The sequence below is a fragment of the Arachis hypogaea genome, chromosome 15 (assembly GCF_003086295.3).
Source record: "Arachis hypogaea cultivar Tifrunner chromosome 15, arahy.Tifrunner.gnm2.J5K5, whole genome shotgun sequence".
NCBI classification, from domain to species: Eukaryota; Viridiplantae; Streptophyta; class Magnoliopsida; order Fabales; family Fabaceae; genus Arachis; species Arachis hypogaea.
In genome coordinates, this window is record NC_092050.1 from 144,320,941 (window position 1) to 144,341,516 (window position 20,576).

At 28.6% G+C, this 20,576-nt stretch overlaps 1 protein-coding gene and 1 long non-coding RNA gene across 2 annotated transcripts; one reads left to right on the top strand and one right to left on the bottom strand.

Annotated features, from left to right (window-relative positions):
• Positions 1 to 7,774: 7,774 nt before the first annotated feature.
• On the bottom strand, positions 7,775 to 10,855 carry LOC140179553 (uncharacterized). The gene is made up of 4 exons (XR_011873072.1): positions 10,691 to 10,855; positions 10,545 to 10,599; positions 10,302 to 10,416; positions 7,775 to 8,065 (listed from the first exon to the last, which is right to left on the bottom strand). It is a non-coding gene; the product is annotated as an uncharacterized lncRNA (long non-coding RNA).
• Positions 10,856 to 17,793: 6,938 nt separating this feature from the next.
• LOC112749143 (uncharacterized) lies at positions 17,794 to 20,105 on the top strand. The gene is made up of 2 exons (XM_025797411.1): positions 17,794 to 18,007; positions 19,660 to 20,105. The coding sequence occupies exons 1-2, from the start codon at positions 17,794 to 17,796 to the stop codon at positions 20,103 to 20,105; spliced, it is 660 nt and encodes a 219-aa protein (XP_025653196.1).
• Positions 20,106 to 20,576: the final 471 nt, after the last annotated feature.

The following is a 20,576-nucleotide window of genomic DNA, read 5'->3' on the forward strand; positions in this document are numbered from 1 at the left end:
AAAATTATTAATAAAAGAATAAATAGTTAAAATTTTTTCAATACTATCAGTCGTAAAACAACATGATAGGTGTTCTATAACTTTTTTTTATTTGATTGTTTCTTTATTATTATATGTTATTCTGTTTAATTTGTGCTAAAAAGACTTATGATGATTATCTTATCGTGTTAGTGTAAAGGGTGTAAGTGTTATATTTATGCTCTTAAATTTCATGTCTCTGATGGATATTTGTGGGCTAAGTAATTATTAAAAGAAATTGGTTTAATATCTATTTTATATTCTATTTAAATTATAATAGGGAGTAAATATTTTTTGTTTTTTTAAATAAATAATATAATTTTTTCATAAAAATAAAGTTTAAATAATTGTAAAATTAGATTATACCACAGACAATAATAAATATTTTGACATTAGATTTGTTATAAAAAAATTTTAGGAATATTATATTATTATTATATAATTTGGTTATATTTTTTATCTTCAATTTAAATTATTTAGATTGGCATATTTTTAAAAAGTTTTATTCAATTTTTTCTAAATTATTAAATTAAATTAATTACAAATTAATTAATTTGATCAAATATCTAGATAACTTATAATTTAATAAAATTTAATTTATGTAGATACATAATTTTTAAAATTTTACTATTTATGTAACAAATTATAGAGATAACTTTTAAAAGTTATAATTTATTTTTTATATGCATATTTAACTTTTAAGATTTTTTTTTTACTTTTTTATTTATGAATAGATTATTTTCTGATATATATATATATATATATATATATAAGATGAATATTATTAAATTTTATAATTTTATATTATTGTATAAATATAATTAATATGATCTTATTTCTATTATTTAAGTATCAATAATGTTCTTATGAATTTTTTTTTATTGCATAATGCACTTTGACAAAAAGAAATAAAATTTGATTTATGAAAATTTAAACTTGAGTGTTTAGTATGGTTAAACTAAAATTTTAATTTATTTTGTCATATTATATAAATATTAAATTCTTTGAGTAAACACTTATTTGATTTTGATATGATATTATATATAATTTTTATATTGGCAATTAAATTTTAGTTACTATACAAATGTTATATTTTAGGTAATTGTATTTTTTTTTGTTATTTTGAAAATTATTATATATTTTTAAGATTGTTTAATTATGTTTATATTTTTAAAAAGATTGTCATTATTAGAGAGCAACTGATGTTTGTGATAGTTAAAAATTGAGAAAATAAAAAATACAAGATATTAATATTCTGAGTTTTCGAAGTATAAATCTTGAAGTAAATATATATGATTATAATTAATCATCATAATTGAAAGCCTTTATTTTATTTTAATTTTTTAAAACATGTTTGTGTTACTTAAATTTTATTTTTTTTATTGATTGCTATTTTTTTTGTATACTTAACTGTCATTAATTTATATCAATTAAAATTTATGAATTGAAAAAAATAGACACGTATATAAAAAATGAACAAAAAATATATTTTTAAGTAAAAAATTTATGTCATTTTAGTTTTTTTTTTCTGTATCATATCTTATATTTTTACTATAATTAAAAATTTTATAGATATAACAAACTAGTTGTTACATTATTAAATGTATTATAAGAAGTAAATTATTAAATATAAATTAGTAAAAAATATATAATACTTAGTTAATTATCATAATCACATTTAAAGGTATCTAAATTATTTTCATATAATAAAAGTGATATACTTCAAAATAATATTTGTATATAGTTTACTAAGAAATATATGTGAGATATTTACCATAATGTTTATTTTTAATAAAAAATATCATTGTATTAAAGTGATGTATTTTAAAGATATATAAATAAAATTTTTATTTTAAAAATTATAAGATAGCAAATGCTATTTTGTTTTAATTTTATCCTTAATATTTAATTTTAATTTTATCTTTAGAGTTTTAATATGTTTCAATTATACCACTAAAATAAACAACATTAATTATAACTAATCAATTATATTATTTGATTTGATCAAGATAAATATTAAATTATTTAATAAATAATAAATAAAAATAAAATAAATAAATAAATATAATTTAAATTATTCTCTTATTATTTTCTATATATATGAATGAGAATGTGCTTTCATGTATTTTGATTATTAGTTCTTAAAAGAATTACTATTTTATTTACTAATATTTTAAATTTTTTATAATATTTTTATAGAACTTAATTAATTGGTTCTTCTTCATAATGCTTTTTTTGAAATTTTTTAATAAAAATATATCTTAATTTTTTTGTCTATCATCTTATATTCATTGATTATATTAAATTTTTTTACAGGATATTTTTATCGACTATACACATTATTTTTTCTGTCTTTTTTTTAAATTATTTTATTACCTTATTTTTTATTGTTTACCTTTACTCTTCATATGTTTATCGTATTTCACTTCATTTTAGTCTCAATTTCATAGTTAACTTTCAATTATATAAAATTAAATAGTTTCTTTCAAAACATGCTTAAATATATTATCTATTATATACAATTATTAGGATAAATAAATGAATATAAATTAAATATATAATTTAATTTTAATTTAAGATAAAAACTAAATAAATTGTCAGAAAAATAGCAACTAATTTTATTTTTAATTTTTTTATAATTTTATTTAAAAATAAAAATCTCTCTATAACCACTAATATTATTGATAAAAAATTATAAATCTCCATAAAATAAAAAATATATAAGATAAATAATATATATGTTTTTTCAAAGTTATTAATCATAGACTATGGACAAATTAAAAAAAAAATCTTATGGATCAACATACAATTTTTTTATATTTTTATTTTTTTCTAAATTTTTTTAAATTTATTAACATTTAAGTTATCTATACATCACTTCTCAAAGTATTATGATTTCATAAGTTATAATATGTAATATTAATTATTGTTATATATATGAAAAATGTGACTTATTTAGTGTTTATCCATTTATCTTCTATTAATATTGTTATAACAAGAATATATGTGACTTTATATGAATGATATAATCTAGACTTTGATTATCTAAGAATTTACTGAGTGGATGGAATAACTCCACGTCACAAACTATCAAATGCTAGCAATAGGATGATCATAAAAATAGTCAAAACGGGTATTTGTAGAAATTATTCGTATTTTGGGGCTAGATAAGAGTCCGTGAAATCTCCACGTCCAAGGGCGGAGCTTAGTTGAGACAAGGGGCCATGGCCCCCCAACTTTTGTTAAAAAAATTAGTAATACTTCAAAAAATAAAAAATAGTTCAGTTGGCTCAAATATTTTATTGACTTAAAATACCAAAGTTCAATCTTCATCTCTTGCTTTTATTGCACAATAATTTTTAGTTTTAAATATTCAAAATATATTGGATTTGGACTGAATTGAGTGTATTCACATTTCACAGCTCTCTATTCAATAAGCAACACTCCCTCTACCTTTGAGTTCAAATATAAAAAATTATGTATTTTTTATTTATGTAATTTAATATTATTTTATATTTTACTATTTATTTGATTTAATTTTTTATATGATAAAAAATATTAGAATATTCAATAAGTATTGATATTATTGTATTTGTATAAATTGATAAAAAAATTTAATAAATATTATAAATTTTAATATGTGTTCTTCTAACTTCTTTTTTACATATTTTAAAGGATATATATTCAAATTTTTATATAAAATAATCATAAAAAATCAAAGAATTGATGCATTTTTTAAGAGGAAGGCTAATATTCAAGAAGGAGAACATACAACTTTTACAATAGCAACACCTGTAAATAGTTCTTCTACTTTAATGAATCATGAAGAAAGTGAGATACAACCTTCAAAAGTTCAAAAAGTTGCATCTGATGAGTTTGACCTTAATTCTTTGGAACGAAACCCGGAAAAACGGCTTTAAATTTGGCAATATCACCCAAATCAGAGAGATGAGGTTAGACAAACTTATCTTAAATGGGTCCATATCAAAAGCATCTTGACAATTATCTTCTATCTGGCCTCCCAAAATTGTTTCAAGCTCCGCCACTGTGACCATGTCCCGCCTCCGAAATGGATAGGGACACAGATATAAGTACCCATCTCATGAGACCCATTAAATCTATCCGAATATAAAATTTTTAATTTATATATATATAAATCCATTTCTTTAATTTAGTAACCCTAATTTCTGCCTCCAACTCGAATATTTTCTTTTTCTTCCAAATTCATTCTCAGCATTGATTCTCTCTCTCTCTAACTTATTTTCTCTGCCTCTCAAATCCATCACTACGTCGTTCAATATCATCCCCAAAAGTTATGCTATGTTATTATGTTGGAATATGTTTTTATGTTTTTTCCTTTTGAAATATTAATTTTCATAATGAATATGTTGTGAATTGTATTGAATTATATTGAATTGATTATTTATGATTATTATACTATGCTCTTTGTGTTAATTTTTTAAAAAAAATTTCAAAGAGTATTTGTAGATATCCGAGGAGATATGCGTTTTCTATAAGGGTAATTAAACAGCGACTTGCAAAGACAGAGAAAGGACGAGATATTTTTTTTTAAATAGGAGTAAAGGATGGAAAGGGGGTTTGTCACACTTTTCTGAGTACCCATTACCATACCTATATAATTAGCAACATAGATTCAACTTGAGCCGATTTGAGAGAAAACACGTTGACTTCATCTATATTGGACCTTTAAGGTAATGAACCTAGTCGGATTTGGGACCCTATCAATAGACCTAGGTTGATCTTGCTTTCACTAAGGCCTTACTAGACTCAAGTATATCTTGGATTAATATTTTGAGTCATTGTTTTAATAAATACTATATTATTTAATGTTATAATATTTAATATATGTAAAAATTGGATATATTTATAAGATATTTTTTTAATTGAATTTTTTTTTTTAGTTTTGAATATTATTTACTAATGTAATAAAAAAGTGAAAATAACAATAATCACTCACATAATTAAAATAGATAATTCTAATATATACATAACATTACAAATATCAAAGATCATTATATATAATAAATAATTTTTTTTTGTAATGACTATTTATATAATTTATTGCATAATTTTCTCATCTTAATATTTAATGAATTTAAGGTACAAAATATTATTTAACATACAAAATAAGTAACTTAAGTCATCATCTAAGACAATAAGCATAATAGTGTAAATACTTACTTATTTATTAATAGTAAAAAAATATATAAATAGTATAAATAATTAAATAAACTTTGTACATAATAAATAATAGATTATGAAAAAACTTTTCAAATACTACAAAGTTTATGAAAAAACTTTTGGACAATAAATTAATCTTCAATAAATTATACATTAGTCTTATCGATGATTAAGTTTATAAATAATTTTTAACCTAATTTTTGGTAACTAAAATTTAAATGATTGCAATTATTAAATATTAAATATTTTGTACATAACTAATTTTATTTTTGTTATTGAAATTAAAAATAGATGAGTAATCAATTTTTAAATTTAAATTTAAATTTGAGTAATATAACACCCTACTACACAGAGTTTTACGCTTAAGTCGTAGAATAGAGGTAGTGTGGTGTTATGGACCTCTAATCAGAAAATATTTATTTATAGTAGTGGAAAACATGATATACTAGGAGCCTTAAAAAACGGATAAAATAAAATCGCAAAATAAAACGCGCAACGCTCAGGATATAGAATTACTAGCGTGCGGTTTTATAAAACCGCCACAAAATAGCAACATGCGGCACATATAGTGGCGGTTATTGGTTGGGGATGCAATCAAGACTACATTTAGTGGCGATTTTTCTCGAACCGCCGCTATATTTAAATCAGGCTTGCATTTAGTGGTGTCTTTTCGAAAATCGCCGCTATATGTATTGTTGGGTGAGTTATTGTTTTACATTTTGCAGCGATTTTGTTTAAACCGCCGCAAAATGCGTATTACCACATATTGCAATGTTTTCTTTAGTAATAACCATCTGAGTATAATCTAGTTAAGTAAACACTACTATCTTAAACTACATATGTTTAAATCATTGTTACTTAAACTTGTAACACTTTTTCTACATTCGTTTTACATAAAAAAAAAATCACAAGTTAAATAAGCTATATATGTTAACTCATGTGAACAAATTTACCAACAAGATTTTCTTGTTTACTTTATTGGCATTTAAATTTGCATTCAAACATGGATGTAAAAGAATAAAATAAAATCATACTCTGAACTATTAAAAATAAAATATTTTCTAAAAATAATAATTATAAATATTTTTTATAAAATATTAAAAATAATAATTAAAAATATTTTTTACAAGTCATTAAAAATTCAAAACTTTATAATTTTACCAAAATTAAAATTTTAATTTTTAATTTTTTTATTTTAATAATTTGTTGAGCATTTATTAAAATAAAAAATTTAAATTTTTTTAATAACAATCTTAACTTGTATTCTTAGATATAAGAATTCATAATAACTAAATTCAAAATTAATTAATATTTTATCAAAATTAAATACTAAATAGAATAAAAATATTTTTATATGAAAACCAATCAATCATATGCATATTATCGTAGTTAATAGATTCAATAATGCTAACTGACCAACAAAATATAATATTTTTGGTAAATATTTCACTAATTTTAAATATTAAAGACTAAATTCTAAATCTCAATAAATATTTTTAGAAAATATTTAATTTTTAATAATTTATAAAAAATATTTATAATTATTATTTTTTTATTTATGATTGAAAGTACTCTTTATTGAATTCATTATGGATATTATTTAATATACTCTTTATTGTACTCTTTATATACGCTTGGATCATATATAAATAGATGTAAATTAATTCGACCTACTATGGTCCAAAATTAATTCGAAGCAGACCCATTCGAATTACTAGGGACGTCCTAGCGTGCATAATTCGAATCACCCTGATTTGAACTACCCTAAGACTACATGTAAGCATAATTCAAATTGGACAAATTCGAATAGGTGTAATTCGAATTAGTGTTGGTTTGTCTAATTCGAATGAGACTAATTCGAATCACATAAGAATGTGCTTTTGGGAGATCCTGGTAATATTTTTCAATTTGGTAGAATTGTATAATTTGGTCCTCCATTTGATTTAATTGTGCATTTTACCCAATATATAAGGTGCCTATAATAACTATGATCAGATATAAAGTATACAACAAAAAATTGTGTGGCAATCAAATGTGTTCATATGATATATATAATTATTAGCACTATATACATTGAAGAGACATTTGGCTTGGTGGTAACATGACATTATTAAAGCTTTTCCTTCTTCCAAGTTCCAGGTTCTACAGTGATCCACACGTTGTGGGTCTATTGGTGGAGGCGCGGGTTTAATGATTGAGTCGGTTGGACCATCGGACAGTCCGGTCCGATTCTAATAACTATGAACGGAAATACTAAAATTTGGTGACGGTTTAGAACCGCTGCAAAACAAATGCTATTTTTGATTATTTGCTATTTAGCGGTGGTTGCAAATCGCCATAAAATTGATAGACGTTTAGCGGCGGTTATTCCAGCGGTTAGCTAAAACCACCACTAATTGTTTACCCGCGGCCTATCTTCCCTCGTTTGGTTTAACCGCCACAATATGTTTGACAGCGGTTAAAAACCGCCGCAAAACGGCTCCAGCAACCGCCGCTAAGTGTCGTATTTGATGTAGTGATATGAGTAAGTGGAAGAGTAAAAGAAAGCCAAGAATACAGCATAACTAGCTCCTGACTCAGCCTGCGAAGTCAAGGCTGGCCGGAGAATATATATATATATATACATACATACATACATACATATACAGGTATCCCATAACACTCAAAATATAAAATAAGACCCTAACTCTCCCTCAACCTCTATGAGGAACAAAATAACAAGTTTCTCGAAGAGCAAGCTAAGTACTTAAATACATATATATACAAACAGAAAGCCCAAAATAACCCAGGAAACTACTCCGCTTCAGGGATCCAGACGCCTAGCGAGGAGCCTCTCGACCTGCATCTGAAAACAACAACACAGTATGGGGTGAGAACCGGAGGTTCTCAACATGGTAAAGGTGCCACACGCATAATAAATAAGGTCCTAGAAATGGCAGAGGCAATCCTAGAACTCCGTCATACAATTGTAAAACTTAATTTCTAAGCAGAAGCCGTAAACAAGGGTAGGTGATCTAAGTACCCTAAACTTACTCACTTCAAACCTAACATAAACACCAAACCATTCCATACTTCCTTCGATCCTCCATCATCCATGAATCAGCAGAGACAAACAAACAAATAGTTTCACGCACAAGTAGGAAACAGGTAGTGCAAATAACAAATATAGCAGTTAGCAGGGTATATATTCAGCTAGGCAATCCTAGATAATGCATAGCAGACAAAACAAACAAATGCACATAATGCATGCCTGTCCTATGGCTAATGAGGCTCATCTGTTGATTATCCAGCCAACCCGACAAGTCCGAAAACCTTAGACTGTCACCTGTCGCGCATCCCCATGAGTCTATGCATAGATTCCACATTCATTCATCATTCAAACATTCATTTATATATCACTCAATTGGGAATATCCATACCCGGGAATTTATACGTGCCCGATCACCTTTACGACGTAGGGTCAACAGAGTATCGAGATTTAACCTGGAACATGTGGTGGCAAGCCACGGTTCTGTTACCCAAGAAAACTCGTATCTCAGATAACATCATTCATAAGCCATTTCATGTTCATAATCTTTATTTAATCATTCATCAAAGCCATGGCATCATAACTTCATTTAATATCCATCTCTTTTTCTTATAAATCTTCATGTTTTCCCTTTTCTTCATTCCCAAGTTACCTTATAGTGTCAACAGAGTATCGAGATTCAACCTGGAACACATGGTGGCAAGCCACGGTTCTGTTACCTAGGAAAATTCATATCTCAGATAACGTCATTCATAAGCCATTTCATTTTCATAATCTTTATTTAATCATTCATCAAAGCCATGGCATCATAACTTCATTTAATATCCATCTCTTTTTCCTATAAATCCTCATGTTTTTCCTTTTCTTCATTCCTAAGTTACCTTATTTTCTATCTTCAACTAGCTACTGGACTTAGTACTATACCTTATATTTAAAAGGGTGAAAATGAAGGTTTAGAAGTAAAAAATTTGGTTTAAAACACAAAAATCCAATTTTACAAGAAGCAGGGGCCGCGCGTGCGCGTGGAACACGCGTGTGCGTGGTAGTATGAAAAGGTAGCACGCGCGCGCATTCCCTTACCATGCATACCCGTAGGTGAGAACGTCATGTCACGCGTACACGTGGGTCATGCGTACGCGTGGTCATGCATGTTAGCCCATCGCGCGCATGCATGGACTACTCGCGCTTGCGCAGTTTAAAATGCCATGCCACGCATGCGCGTGGGCCACGCGTATGCGTGGATGTACGTTTTTCCAAAAAAATAACAGATTGCCCAGAAAGCTGCAAAACCAGAATTTAGCCACCTGCATACACATTTTTCACACCAAACTTCCATAGTCCATAACTTTCTCTACAAAATTCCGTTTTTCACAAAATTTATATCGTTCAACAACTTGCAAAACTATCTTTCATTTGAAACAAACCGTATTTCCATCCAAAATTTGAGGAGCAAGTTATGGACTACCAAAATTCATCAAAAATCACTTTTTATCAAATTACACCCAAACCTCATTTTTACCAAAACCACATTTTCCTTTCAAAACTCATTTCTACTCAACTTAACATACGATAACCATCAATATAACCAACCCTTAACATAGCACAACAATTTTTGCAACCTTAGCTTAATAATATCATTTTTCACCTAATTTTACAAGTTTTAGCCACAAACTAACATATTACTATACATACACATATTATCATCATCATGAAATTCTTCAACCATCATTACAACATTATTCATCATGTCAATACCAACAAGTCCAAGTAAACACCACTCAATCACAACCATATCTTTACATTTCCATATCCATAAATCCTTCATCTATCATCATTATACTAGTATATGTATATATACACATTCAATAATAACCAAATCTCAAGAAACAGCATAAACTAACCATATTCCTCATCACAAACTCAACATCCACTTATCCATCAACATAAAAAACTAATCATTTAATGCATTTAACCATTTCAACTTATCCTATAAGGCTCTAGCCTAAGTTTTCACAAAACCTTATATATTAAATGTGCAAAACCTAAACCATACCTTGGCCGATCACCATATTTAGTCCAAGACAGCCACACTAGTCACAACCACAACCCCTCAAGCTTAAGAAACCAACCAAAATCTTAGCTCCAATCACCACCAAGCTTCCAAATGCCTACAATTCAATTCCAATGCACATATATATACTTAATTCATACCTAACACACACACACACACACACATTCCAAATTCAAGTTTCATATAATAAAATCAAAAATTAACTAAGATTTAGATGATCCTTACCGTACCTACACGCATAGCAACTTAAACCCAATGAGCTCCGCAAATTAAATCTGACCTAGAACACCGAATTTGGCAAAATCTCATTACAAAGCTCAATTTCAAGAATAAAAAAGGGGTAGAGATTTTGAAATGAAATTAGAGTTTACTGGTGCAATTAATCTGACAGCAATATAAAACTTGACGCGCTGGACGCGTGGCCACGAACGGTGCGGCGATCGGAGCTCAAACGGGGAAGTTATGGTGGATTAAAGGGTTGACGAGGGTTTGGGTGAGTTCTCCTCTCTCCAAATCTGTTCGGTGTTGTTGTTGCTGAATGGGGGAGAAGGAGCTTCTTCCCCTTTTAAGTTATGGGTCCGGTTGGACCCACGGGTCCAGTTTTAGGTCCGGTTCGACCCATTCGGTCTAATTTTGGGCCAAATTTTTTGAAATTAGTGTCAAAATTCTCGTTTTGAAGAGCTCTATCCTATTTTGATATTAGATTTATATTTTTAATTTTTTTAATTAAAATTTAATTTATTGACTAATTATTTATTAATTTTAGCGGGGTTTACAAGTAAGAAAATAAAAAATATTTTAAATTTTATCTCACTAACTAGAATTAATTTTAAGATAAGAAATTATTTTGTACATCATATTGTAAGATAGTATGGTCATTTGTTATTTTTTAATGGTAAATATTATCAAATAAAATGGTGTAAGAAATTAGAAGAAAATGTAATTACCAATTCAGAAAATACTAATTTATTTTTTAATACAATAAATTATATATTGAATAACAAAAGTTGTTATAGATTTTTCTTTACAGTAACTAATACTCCACGATGGTGTTTTGGCACACCATGTTAACAAGAAATATTAATCAATCTAATAACTTTTGTAATGATAGAAGTATATAAATTTGAAAATTTAAAAATTTAAAAATCATGTCATAAAATGTGAAGTTTTAACAAGTAACAATGTTGATCATATTGTTTTATTTGACTTCAAGAATGAATACGATACCAACAAATAAAATTATCCCAAGTAAATTTGAACAAAGACAAAACTCCATAAGTATTGCTATTAATGAGAAATTGTTCTATTTTAAAGACAAATACAATTTTTTCTACGGAATTCCTAACTCGACAGGTCGAAGACTAATCCACCACGTATTAATACTCTATTTATTAAGGATTTGCTGTAAGATCCGAGAAATTTACTAACCAATTATATAATTAAAATTAAGATAAGAGGGTCTGAAAACACTCGATTTGGGTTAAAAATTTAAATTTCATAATTTAAAAATTTACAGATAAAATTTGAACTTAGAAAATTATTTTGAGTGAAAAAATATAATTATTTATGAAAAGATACGTACCTGTATTATAATTAACTGTACATGCTTAAGTCTGTCTAGTACTGCGTATGAGAGAAATAAAATTGTAAAAATGATCAAAAAAATATTTAGAATACAAACCAGAACATATATATTTAAAATTTTGTCTCTAGGTAGGACCAATGGGCAAAAAGACAAAAATACTCCTCATTTAAGGGGTAAAAGACATGACTTCATTCCATTTTTTCATTTATTTTCCTCCACAAGAGAGATAGAGAGTTTGAGAGTGAGGAGAGGAAGAGAAGAAGAACCCTACCTTCACCTTTAAATCCACTTTTTTTCACAAATCGGAGATCCGATCGACGACTCATTTGTGCTTACGCATCGCTCTCATCTTGCTCTACGTTTCTATACCACTTTTGTGGTGAGTAATCACGAGAACTTCCCTCTATTTCTCTATTTTTCACTATTTTCGCATTTTGGGGTGTGCGATATTGAGTTTGTGATTTTTATGCTTTAGAGAAAGTTCAAACTCAAATTCTAGCGAAATTTTAACTCATATTAATGTAGATTGAGGTAAAAGAGCTTTTTTCCTCTATTTTTTCCTAATTTATGTGAAATTCTAGCATGAACATTGTGTAAATTGAATGAAATTAGATTGAATAATGTTGATTGAAGTTTGGATTGGTGAGGGATTAATTGAGTTTTGAATTGGTCAGAAAGAATGGATCAAAAAATTGGGACTGTCGTCAACTAAGGTACGAATTTTGATTTCGGATAATCATTATGTATTGTATAATTCGTATTAATTGAATTCGAGATTCTTATTTAAATCTTTTCATACTAATTCTATTTTACCAATTTTATTATGGTATAAAAAAAATTTGGCTCACAAACCCCTATTTTTATGTATTGTTAATACTATTGATACGTTAAATTAAAGGTTAAAGGTTACGCTAATGTTTTAGCTAATAGCCGATTATGGCATAAGCATAATGGATTCATTAGTTAGGATATTACATCTGTCGCTAACTAATAGATTTTACACATATAAGATGAGATTTAAATTTTGAATACTTACTTAAGCGGACAAACGAAATGGCTATTCAACTAATTTAAATTAGTTAAAATAAATATTAATTATTTTTAATATTTTTAAATTATAAAATATTTATAAAAATAATTACTATATATATTTTTTATTTAATTTTTTAATAAAAATTTTTTATATAATTTTATGTATTATTTTCTGTAGCGCACGAGAACATAAACTAGTTTATATATTTAAGAATGAACTAGAGATTTGTCAAAACTAATCACCTTCGGTTTATATTTCTTCGTGATATCATTTGAATTTGATTTATAGATTATTCAATAATTAGCGAATCATTTTTTTATGTGTTAAAAAAATATGCTATGTAACTAAGTTATTTTGATAATTAAGACTGTATTTATTTATAAAAATAGGACATTGAGATATAGACACAAAATATAAAATTGTATTTGTTAAGTAAAACATGAATATAAATATTGTATTTTAGGATTGTATTAGTGAATTCTGTATTTGTTTCAGTTGATTTTTGATAACTTTGACAGAGTGTCAAATCAAACTTGTATCAAGATTTCAATTCGGAGAGCAGATACGACTCCTCTAAAAAAAGAGTGAGCTCGACCTGAAAATTACTTAGGGTAGGTATCGAAAATGTATATGTCAAAATATTTGTGATAAATTTAACATAAAACAGAATAACAAGAAGAAAAAAGTGGAATAAATAAGAACTATAACTGAAATAACAAACAAATTGAAGTTTAAAATAAACTATTGAAATAAATTAAAAAAGGAATTAAAAACGATAAAATGAAATGAAAGAGAAAGTTAAAATAATAAAGACAAAATGAACAAAGAAAATTGACTCCAGACACTCGCATGCATCTACACTTCATAGATCTCTATGACGTCAGCGTGACTGTGGATGTGTAGAATTTTGTGTGATATTATATATAGTGTTTTCACTTGAAGTCTCTTTTTCACTTCTACCTTTCTTCTATTCATATACCACAAGGATAGATTAGTAGAATGTTTTTCTCTTCCTACGATCTAGCTTCTTTCTATTTTTCGGATTGCCTTAACTATGAAGAATCTTGACTCTCGAATTCAATGTCCCACGTCTTCTCTTATCTTGGTCTTCAAGCCCTACGTTCCATAGAGTGCTTCTAGATGAGACCTTCATACAATTATCTTATTTCTAAACTCGACTCCTTCTACGATAAGTCAAATCCTTGTACTCACACTTTTATAGAACAACCATGTTGTGATACTTCGACCTATATTCTTGTGGAACAATTCACATGCTATGATATCTCGATTTACATATTATCGATTTACCTTTAGGTCAAACGATCATCGTCGAGCTATCTGAACTGTCAAATTTTTGTGTTAACAGTGTTATTCTTGATAGAAATGATACAGAGACACTTAGCGAAAACACAGCTTATTTTTTTTATTATCACTATCAAATTTTCATAATTATATTTTTTATTCTAAATTTTGTGTGAAGAAAAAAAATGAAGGTAAATTGAATTTTTATTATTTGTTATATCTTATTATTCAGTTTATTACAAAAAAATAAAAATAAAAAACACTAATTTTTTTATTTTTGTCTTTTGTGTCTTGTTTTTAATATCTTATTTTATTCTATTGTCAAAATCAAACACAATTTGAGTTCAATTAAGTTGATCTAATAATTTATTGGCACAATAAAAACTAATCGAAAAATTTAAAAGAAAAAACTTAGTTGAACTTATTTATAAAAATAATTTAAAATCCTGCTGGAGCCAATGGTTTATTTGTACAATGTGTACAATGGGTTATATGAGTTATAAAATGAACATCATCCATAATACTCAGAATAACCATCCGGCTAATTTTGGGGTTCACCAACGATCGAACTCTTGACTTTTCAAATCTAAAGCTCTAATACCATGTCATGATACCACTCATTCGAGAGGCTTACACTGATGAAAAAATGTAACATTAATAATTATATCTCTAATACTCCCTAAACCTCTATTATACGCATTATACGAATATTCCATTGGCTCTCCATACTTTTCCAATAATTTATTCCTCTGGCACTTCCGAAAAAACTGGAGTCATACTTTACATATTTGATATCACCTAAACTTACATTACTGGAAGTTGAAATGCGGAAATTAGCACTATGATGCCAATAATTGGGGATTTTCAAGTGTAGCGTCTCAACTCTCAAGGGCTTGTTGCTGGATCAAGTTTCTGCATGTAATGTATAGGGACGAATCCATAAAATTTAGTATGGAGGGTCAAATTTTAGATAATTTTTTTTTATTTTATAAAAATAATTAATATATAATTATTAGAGTTAGTTTTTCAAAAAAATTACCTATATATATATATATATATATATATAATTATAATTTTTTTTATAATTTTATTTTTAATATGATAATTACATAAAAAAATATAACAATATCAATAATACATTATAAAATTATAAAGTATCAATAATTTATAGCGTGTTTAGTTAAAAATGATCACATATTTTATTAATTAAAATTAATTCTTTTAAAAATTTTTAAAAAATTGAAAATAAATGATAAACTATTGATTATTTGAAAGACACAATACATTTATAGAATAGAAGATATAAATATTTTTATAAAGTTTTTCTTTCAACAACGTAAATTTAGAAAAAAAATAAATATTTTTTATAAAAAAAATACCTAAATAAAGTATATAATGTGATTACCAAAATATAACTACGTAAGTTATTATTAATATAATAATATAAATTTTAAATATGTTAATATAAAATAAATAAATGATTTTTTTAAATAAATATAAAGATGATTATATAAAAACTAATTTAAAAGTTATAAAGACTTGAGCATATGATATTAAATTAGTTAAATAAAAAATATTAGTAAATTAAACAATTAAAATATAAATTTATCACATAATAAAAGATAATACATATAAAAATATTAAATTATATAATATTTTTTATTTTTTTAAATATATATCTCATATATAAATATAATTTCTAAAAATTTTGGGGGAGGCGAGGCCTCATGATAATGCACATGCTCATTCTTTTTCCCATGCCCCTAGCTAAGTCACCAAAACTTAGCACAATTGTTACCATGTTTCTGATGAGAACCTACCGAATTATCATGGATTAGGTTAGGATCCTTTTGGACAAAAATTAATTAAAAAAATGATCATGTTTAGTTGGATTTAATAATAAGGCTAGGTAAAAGGATTGATTTGTTTATTTTATTGAAATCACTCCATCCAATGGTGTTGTTTTTACGTAGGCTTTGAGATGATCAAAGCACTGCACTATTATTTTTTATGTTAAATGTTTTCTTTTTAAAGGTAAGTTATAAAGTTCGTTTGTATTTGACGATTGGCTGATGAAAGGAGATAAGCTTGAAATTCGATTTCATTTGATTGATTGTGTTATAGATAATTAGATACTAGATTTGTGGGCTGGAATTATATTGATGATAACATAAAAATTATCCATGTTATAGTGTTTATAGTAATTATGGTATTTTTAAAAATATTGTTAAAATAAAAGTAATATTTTTTATTATTTAATAATGTATTATAAGTTTAAAATATTAAAAAATTAATTTAAATTTTAACAATATGTGTATAACTACTATTGTTATCATAATCATATATGCATTATAAACTCTATAAAAATATTAGTAAAAATTGTATAACTTTCCATATAACAATCTTATTTTTAATTCTATAAAAAAATTACAAAAAATTAGTTCAACGTATTTGAGAATAATAGATATAAGAAGACAATAAATAAATAAAAAAAGTCCATTTCATCTTACTAATTTATACCATCTTATAGATGTTGGTATGAAAAAATTCCAAGTATGCCAGCAGTTTTACGGTTATTTCAACCATGTATATATTTTATGATTGGAATTAGTAACTGATATGGAAGCTATCAATACGAATTATAATTTGGTATTGTCCGTTATAATTCGGCATTTATGACCTATAAATCAAACAATAAATATTTCCGTCTTAGCCGAGCATTACCCGTTATAGCTCGGCACTCAGGAGCAATAACTCGGTCGGGTTAATGTTCTATCATAATCGACGTTCAAACAGCACAACAATCGCTTACGTTACTCATCATATCAAAATCGACGTTAACGCCAAAAGCATAACGGATGAGAAACCCACTATATAAAGCAAGGTAAAGTATTTTCTTCATTAAGTTCAAACAATACAAGATAACTTTGGAGTGCCTTTGCAGGTACACTCCCCCCTCCCCCTCTCTTATTTGCTCGCACTCTTACGTCACGTTGAGAAGAAAGCTCGGGTTCAAGGATTGGACGTTCAGTCACCGAGGTGATAGCTCGACAATCATCCATCATCAGGGGCCGATCTATTTCGCAAGCAAGAACAATTGGCGCCCACTGTGGGGCCGAAGAAATAAGTCTTTTCTTTTGGTCCTGCTACCTTCACTTACACTCATGACTGACGTACTACCTCCTTCCCCATCCGAACTTCTGCGGATGGTAACCGAGCTGCAACAAGCTAATCAGCGTATGGCAGAGGAGAATCAAAGAATGGCTGCCCAAATCGCCGATATGAACAACGCCCGTATCGAGAATAACAACATTCATCGGCAACAACCAGAAGACAACGAACATCATTCTGATCCTTCCCATGTTTCGGAGACCATCCGAGTTGAAGAAGCCCAACCTGAAGATGAAAATGAATAGCCCGACGAACTTGTGGGACCCTTCACACTAGAAGTGATAAACTTCAAACTTCCACGAAGATTCACCCTGCCATTGACACTCACACCTTATGATGGGCTCGGAGATCCGAAGAAGTTCCTCAAGAAATTTCGATCAATAATGATCGTTAACGGTGTATCAGATACTGTTTTATGCCGTTGTTTTTCGAATTATTTAGACGGTCCTGCACTTGATTGGCTTTCTGCTTTGTTTGCAGGTTCTATCTCACGATTTCAGCAGCTGGCCAAGCTATTTGAAGAACACTTCGCTGGATCCGCAATTTATCTGCATGACTCGAATTATCTGAACACTATTAAGCAGAGGCAAAATGAAAGTTTGAAGGACTATATGACTCGCTTCACCAAAGTCGCCATTAATAAACCCCATTTGTAGGGTTTATCTTATGTTGAATTTAGAGGGTTTTATCATCTTTACCCACATTTATCCAATGAAATAGCATGGTTTTGTAAATTCTCCTTTAAATGTGCTTAAGAGTGAAAACATGATTTTTAGGCCCTTAATTGTTTAATATTGATTTACCTTTGATTCCATTATATGCCTTGATATGTTTGTTAAGTGATTTCAGATTTAGGAGGCAAAGACTAGATCAAGGGAATGAAAGAAAAGCATGTAAAAATGGAGAACTCATGAAGAAATGAAGGAATCGCAAAAGCTGTCAAGCCGACCTCTTCGCACTTAATCGACCATAACTTGAGCTACAGAGGTCCAAATGATGCAGTTCTAGTTTCGTTGGAAAGCTAACATCTGAGGCTTCAAAACGATATAAAATTTGCCATAATTACATCACGAATAGGGGCGCGCACACGCATGGTACTCGTACACGCCAATGGGTGCACATGATTTACTTAACGCAACTCATGGCCAACGAATTCTAAAGCCTTGTGGACCCAATCCAACTCATTTCTGATGCTATTTAAGCCAATGATTGAAGGAGAATTAACATACTTTCACACATTATTTTATTTTAGTTTAATTTTTGGAGGGAGAGTTAATTTCTAGAGAGAGAAGCTCTCACTTCTCTCTAGAGTTAGGATTAGGTTTAGATCTAGATCTACTTCTTCTCCTCTTCTAATTTTCCTTTCTCTTACCTAATTGTTCTTTTGTAGTTGTAGAATTCTTCTTATCTTATAATTCCTTTGTATTGTTAGTTGTAGTTTATGAACTTTCTTTTGTAGCTCTACATTTCTTCTTCAATGCAATTGGTAAGTTCTTTGTTGTTTCATGATTATTTTCCTTTTCTATTGTTGATCTCTTGCTATTCTAGTTAGATCTCTCTCTTTTAGTTATGAGTTTACCTTTCTATTATTTTGTCTTTCTATTGTTAATCTCTTACTTTTGTAGTTGTAGATTCCTTTAATTCTTGCAATTTACTATGCTTTTCTTTTATGCCTTTCAAGTGTTTGATGAAATGCTTGGTTAGATTTTAGAGTAGATTTTATTGTTCTTGGCATGGGAAGGTAACTTAGGAACTCTTGAGTTGCTAATGTCCAAGTGATTGACGATTGAGAGCCATTAACTCTAGATCTCACTAATTAAATTGGTGGAGAACTAAGACTTATGGACTTGGATTGACATAGCTCATTTGACTTTCCTTTATTAGTTAGAGGATGACTTAATGGAGTTGATCCTTGCCAATTTTCATGTTGTGGTTAGTGATAGGGATAGAGATTCTTGACCACCAAACCTTGCCAAGACCTTTTGTTATTTGAATTTCATTTCCATTTACTTTTCATGTTTCTTATCCAAAATCCCAAAATATACAACTCATAACCAATAACAAGAACACTTGTTTGCAATTCCTAGGGAGAACGACCCGAGGTTCAATACTTCGGTTTATAAATTTAGGGGTTTGTTACTTGTGACAGCCAAATTTTTGTATGAAAGGATTATTGTTGGTTTAGAAGCTATACTTTACAACGAGACTTCAATTGTGAATTCTAGACCACACAAAAGTCTAATCATCAGCCATCAGCATACCTGACCTCCATCCCGAGGTCCATCTGCATGCAATCAAAAGCGGCCTCCGACCTGGGAAGTTCCAAGAAACAATTGCGGTGGCCAAACCAAAGACCCTTGCCGAATTCCGTGAGAAAGCCAAAGGCCAAATCAATATCGAAGAACTCAGACAAGCTCGAAAGTCTGACAGAGCAAATTACAGAGACGAGGATAAAGCTCCGAGTAGTAAGAAAGGTTTTAAACTAAAACCTCGTTTTGATTCTTATGCACAGTTCAACACTAAGCGAGAGGATATAATCAAAGAAATTCTGAATTCAAAAATCATCAAGCCACCAAGGAAGGCCGGCACTTACCAGGAAACTAGGAATGTAGACAAATCTAAATATTGTGCTTTCCACCAGAAGCATGGCCACACCACTGATGACTGTGTGGTGGCAAAAGATCTCTTGGAATGATTAGCTCGGCAAGGCCATCTTGACAAGTACATTGGAGGTCACATTCAAAAACGTACCACACCTTCCAGCAACGATGATTGGTCATAACAACAACACCGAGGAAAAGAAAAGTCATCCTCAAGCCAATATAAAAAGCCCCGACGTATAATCAATTGTATTTCAGGGGGATACGCCAGTGGAGGACCCTCAAGCTCGGCCAAGAAGAGATCATTCCGGGCTATATGCTCGGTGGGTGGCCCTCAGCACGAAGCCAGCGTCGCAACCTAGCTTCTGCGAGTGACATTCACACACGCCGACTTTGATTCAAGCATACATAACCTAGATGATCCTGTCATCATCGCTCTACAATTGGGGGATCTGTTGGTAAGGAAAGTACTCCTGGATCCCGGAAGCAGCACCGGCATTCTATTCTACTCAACATTCCAAAAAATGAAGCTCAGCGACAACATCCTCCAATCAACAAGAGGAGAC

What these genes read in the sequence shown, in the direction of transcription:
- LOC112749143 (XM_025797411.1), top strand. Translation starts at nt 17,794, where the DNA reads ATGATCGTTAACGGTGTATCAGATACTGTTTTATGCCGTTGTTTTTCG. An exon ending in TAAGCAGAGGCAAAATGAAA is followed by an intron (nt 18,008 to 19,659) that starts GTTTGAAGGACT and finishes TCTAATCATCAG; the next exon opens with CCATCAGCATACCTGACCTC.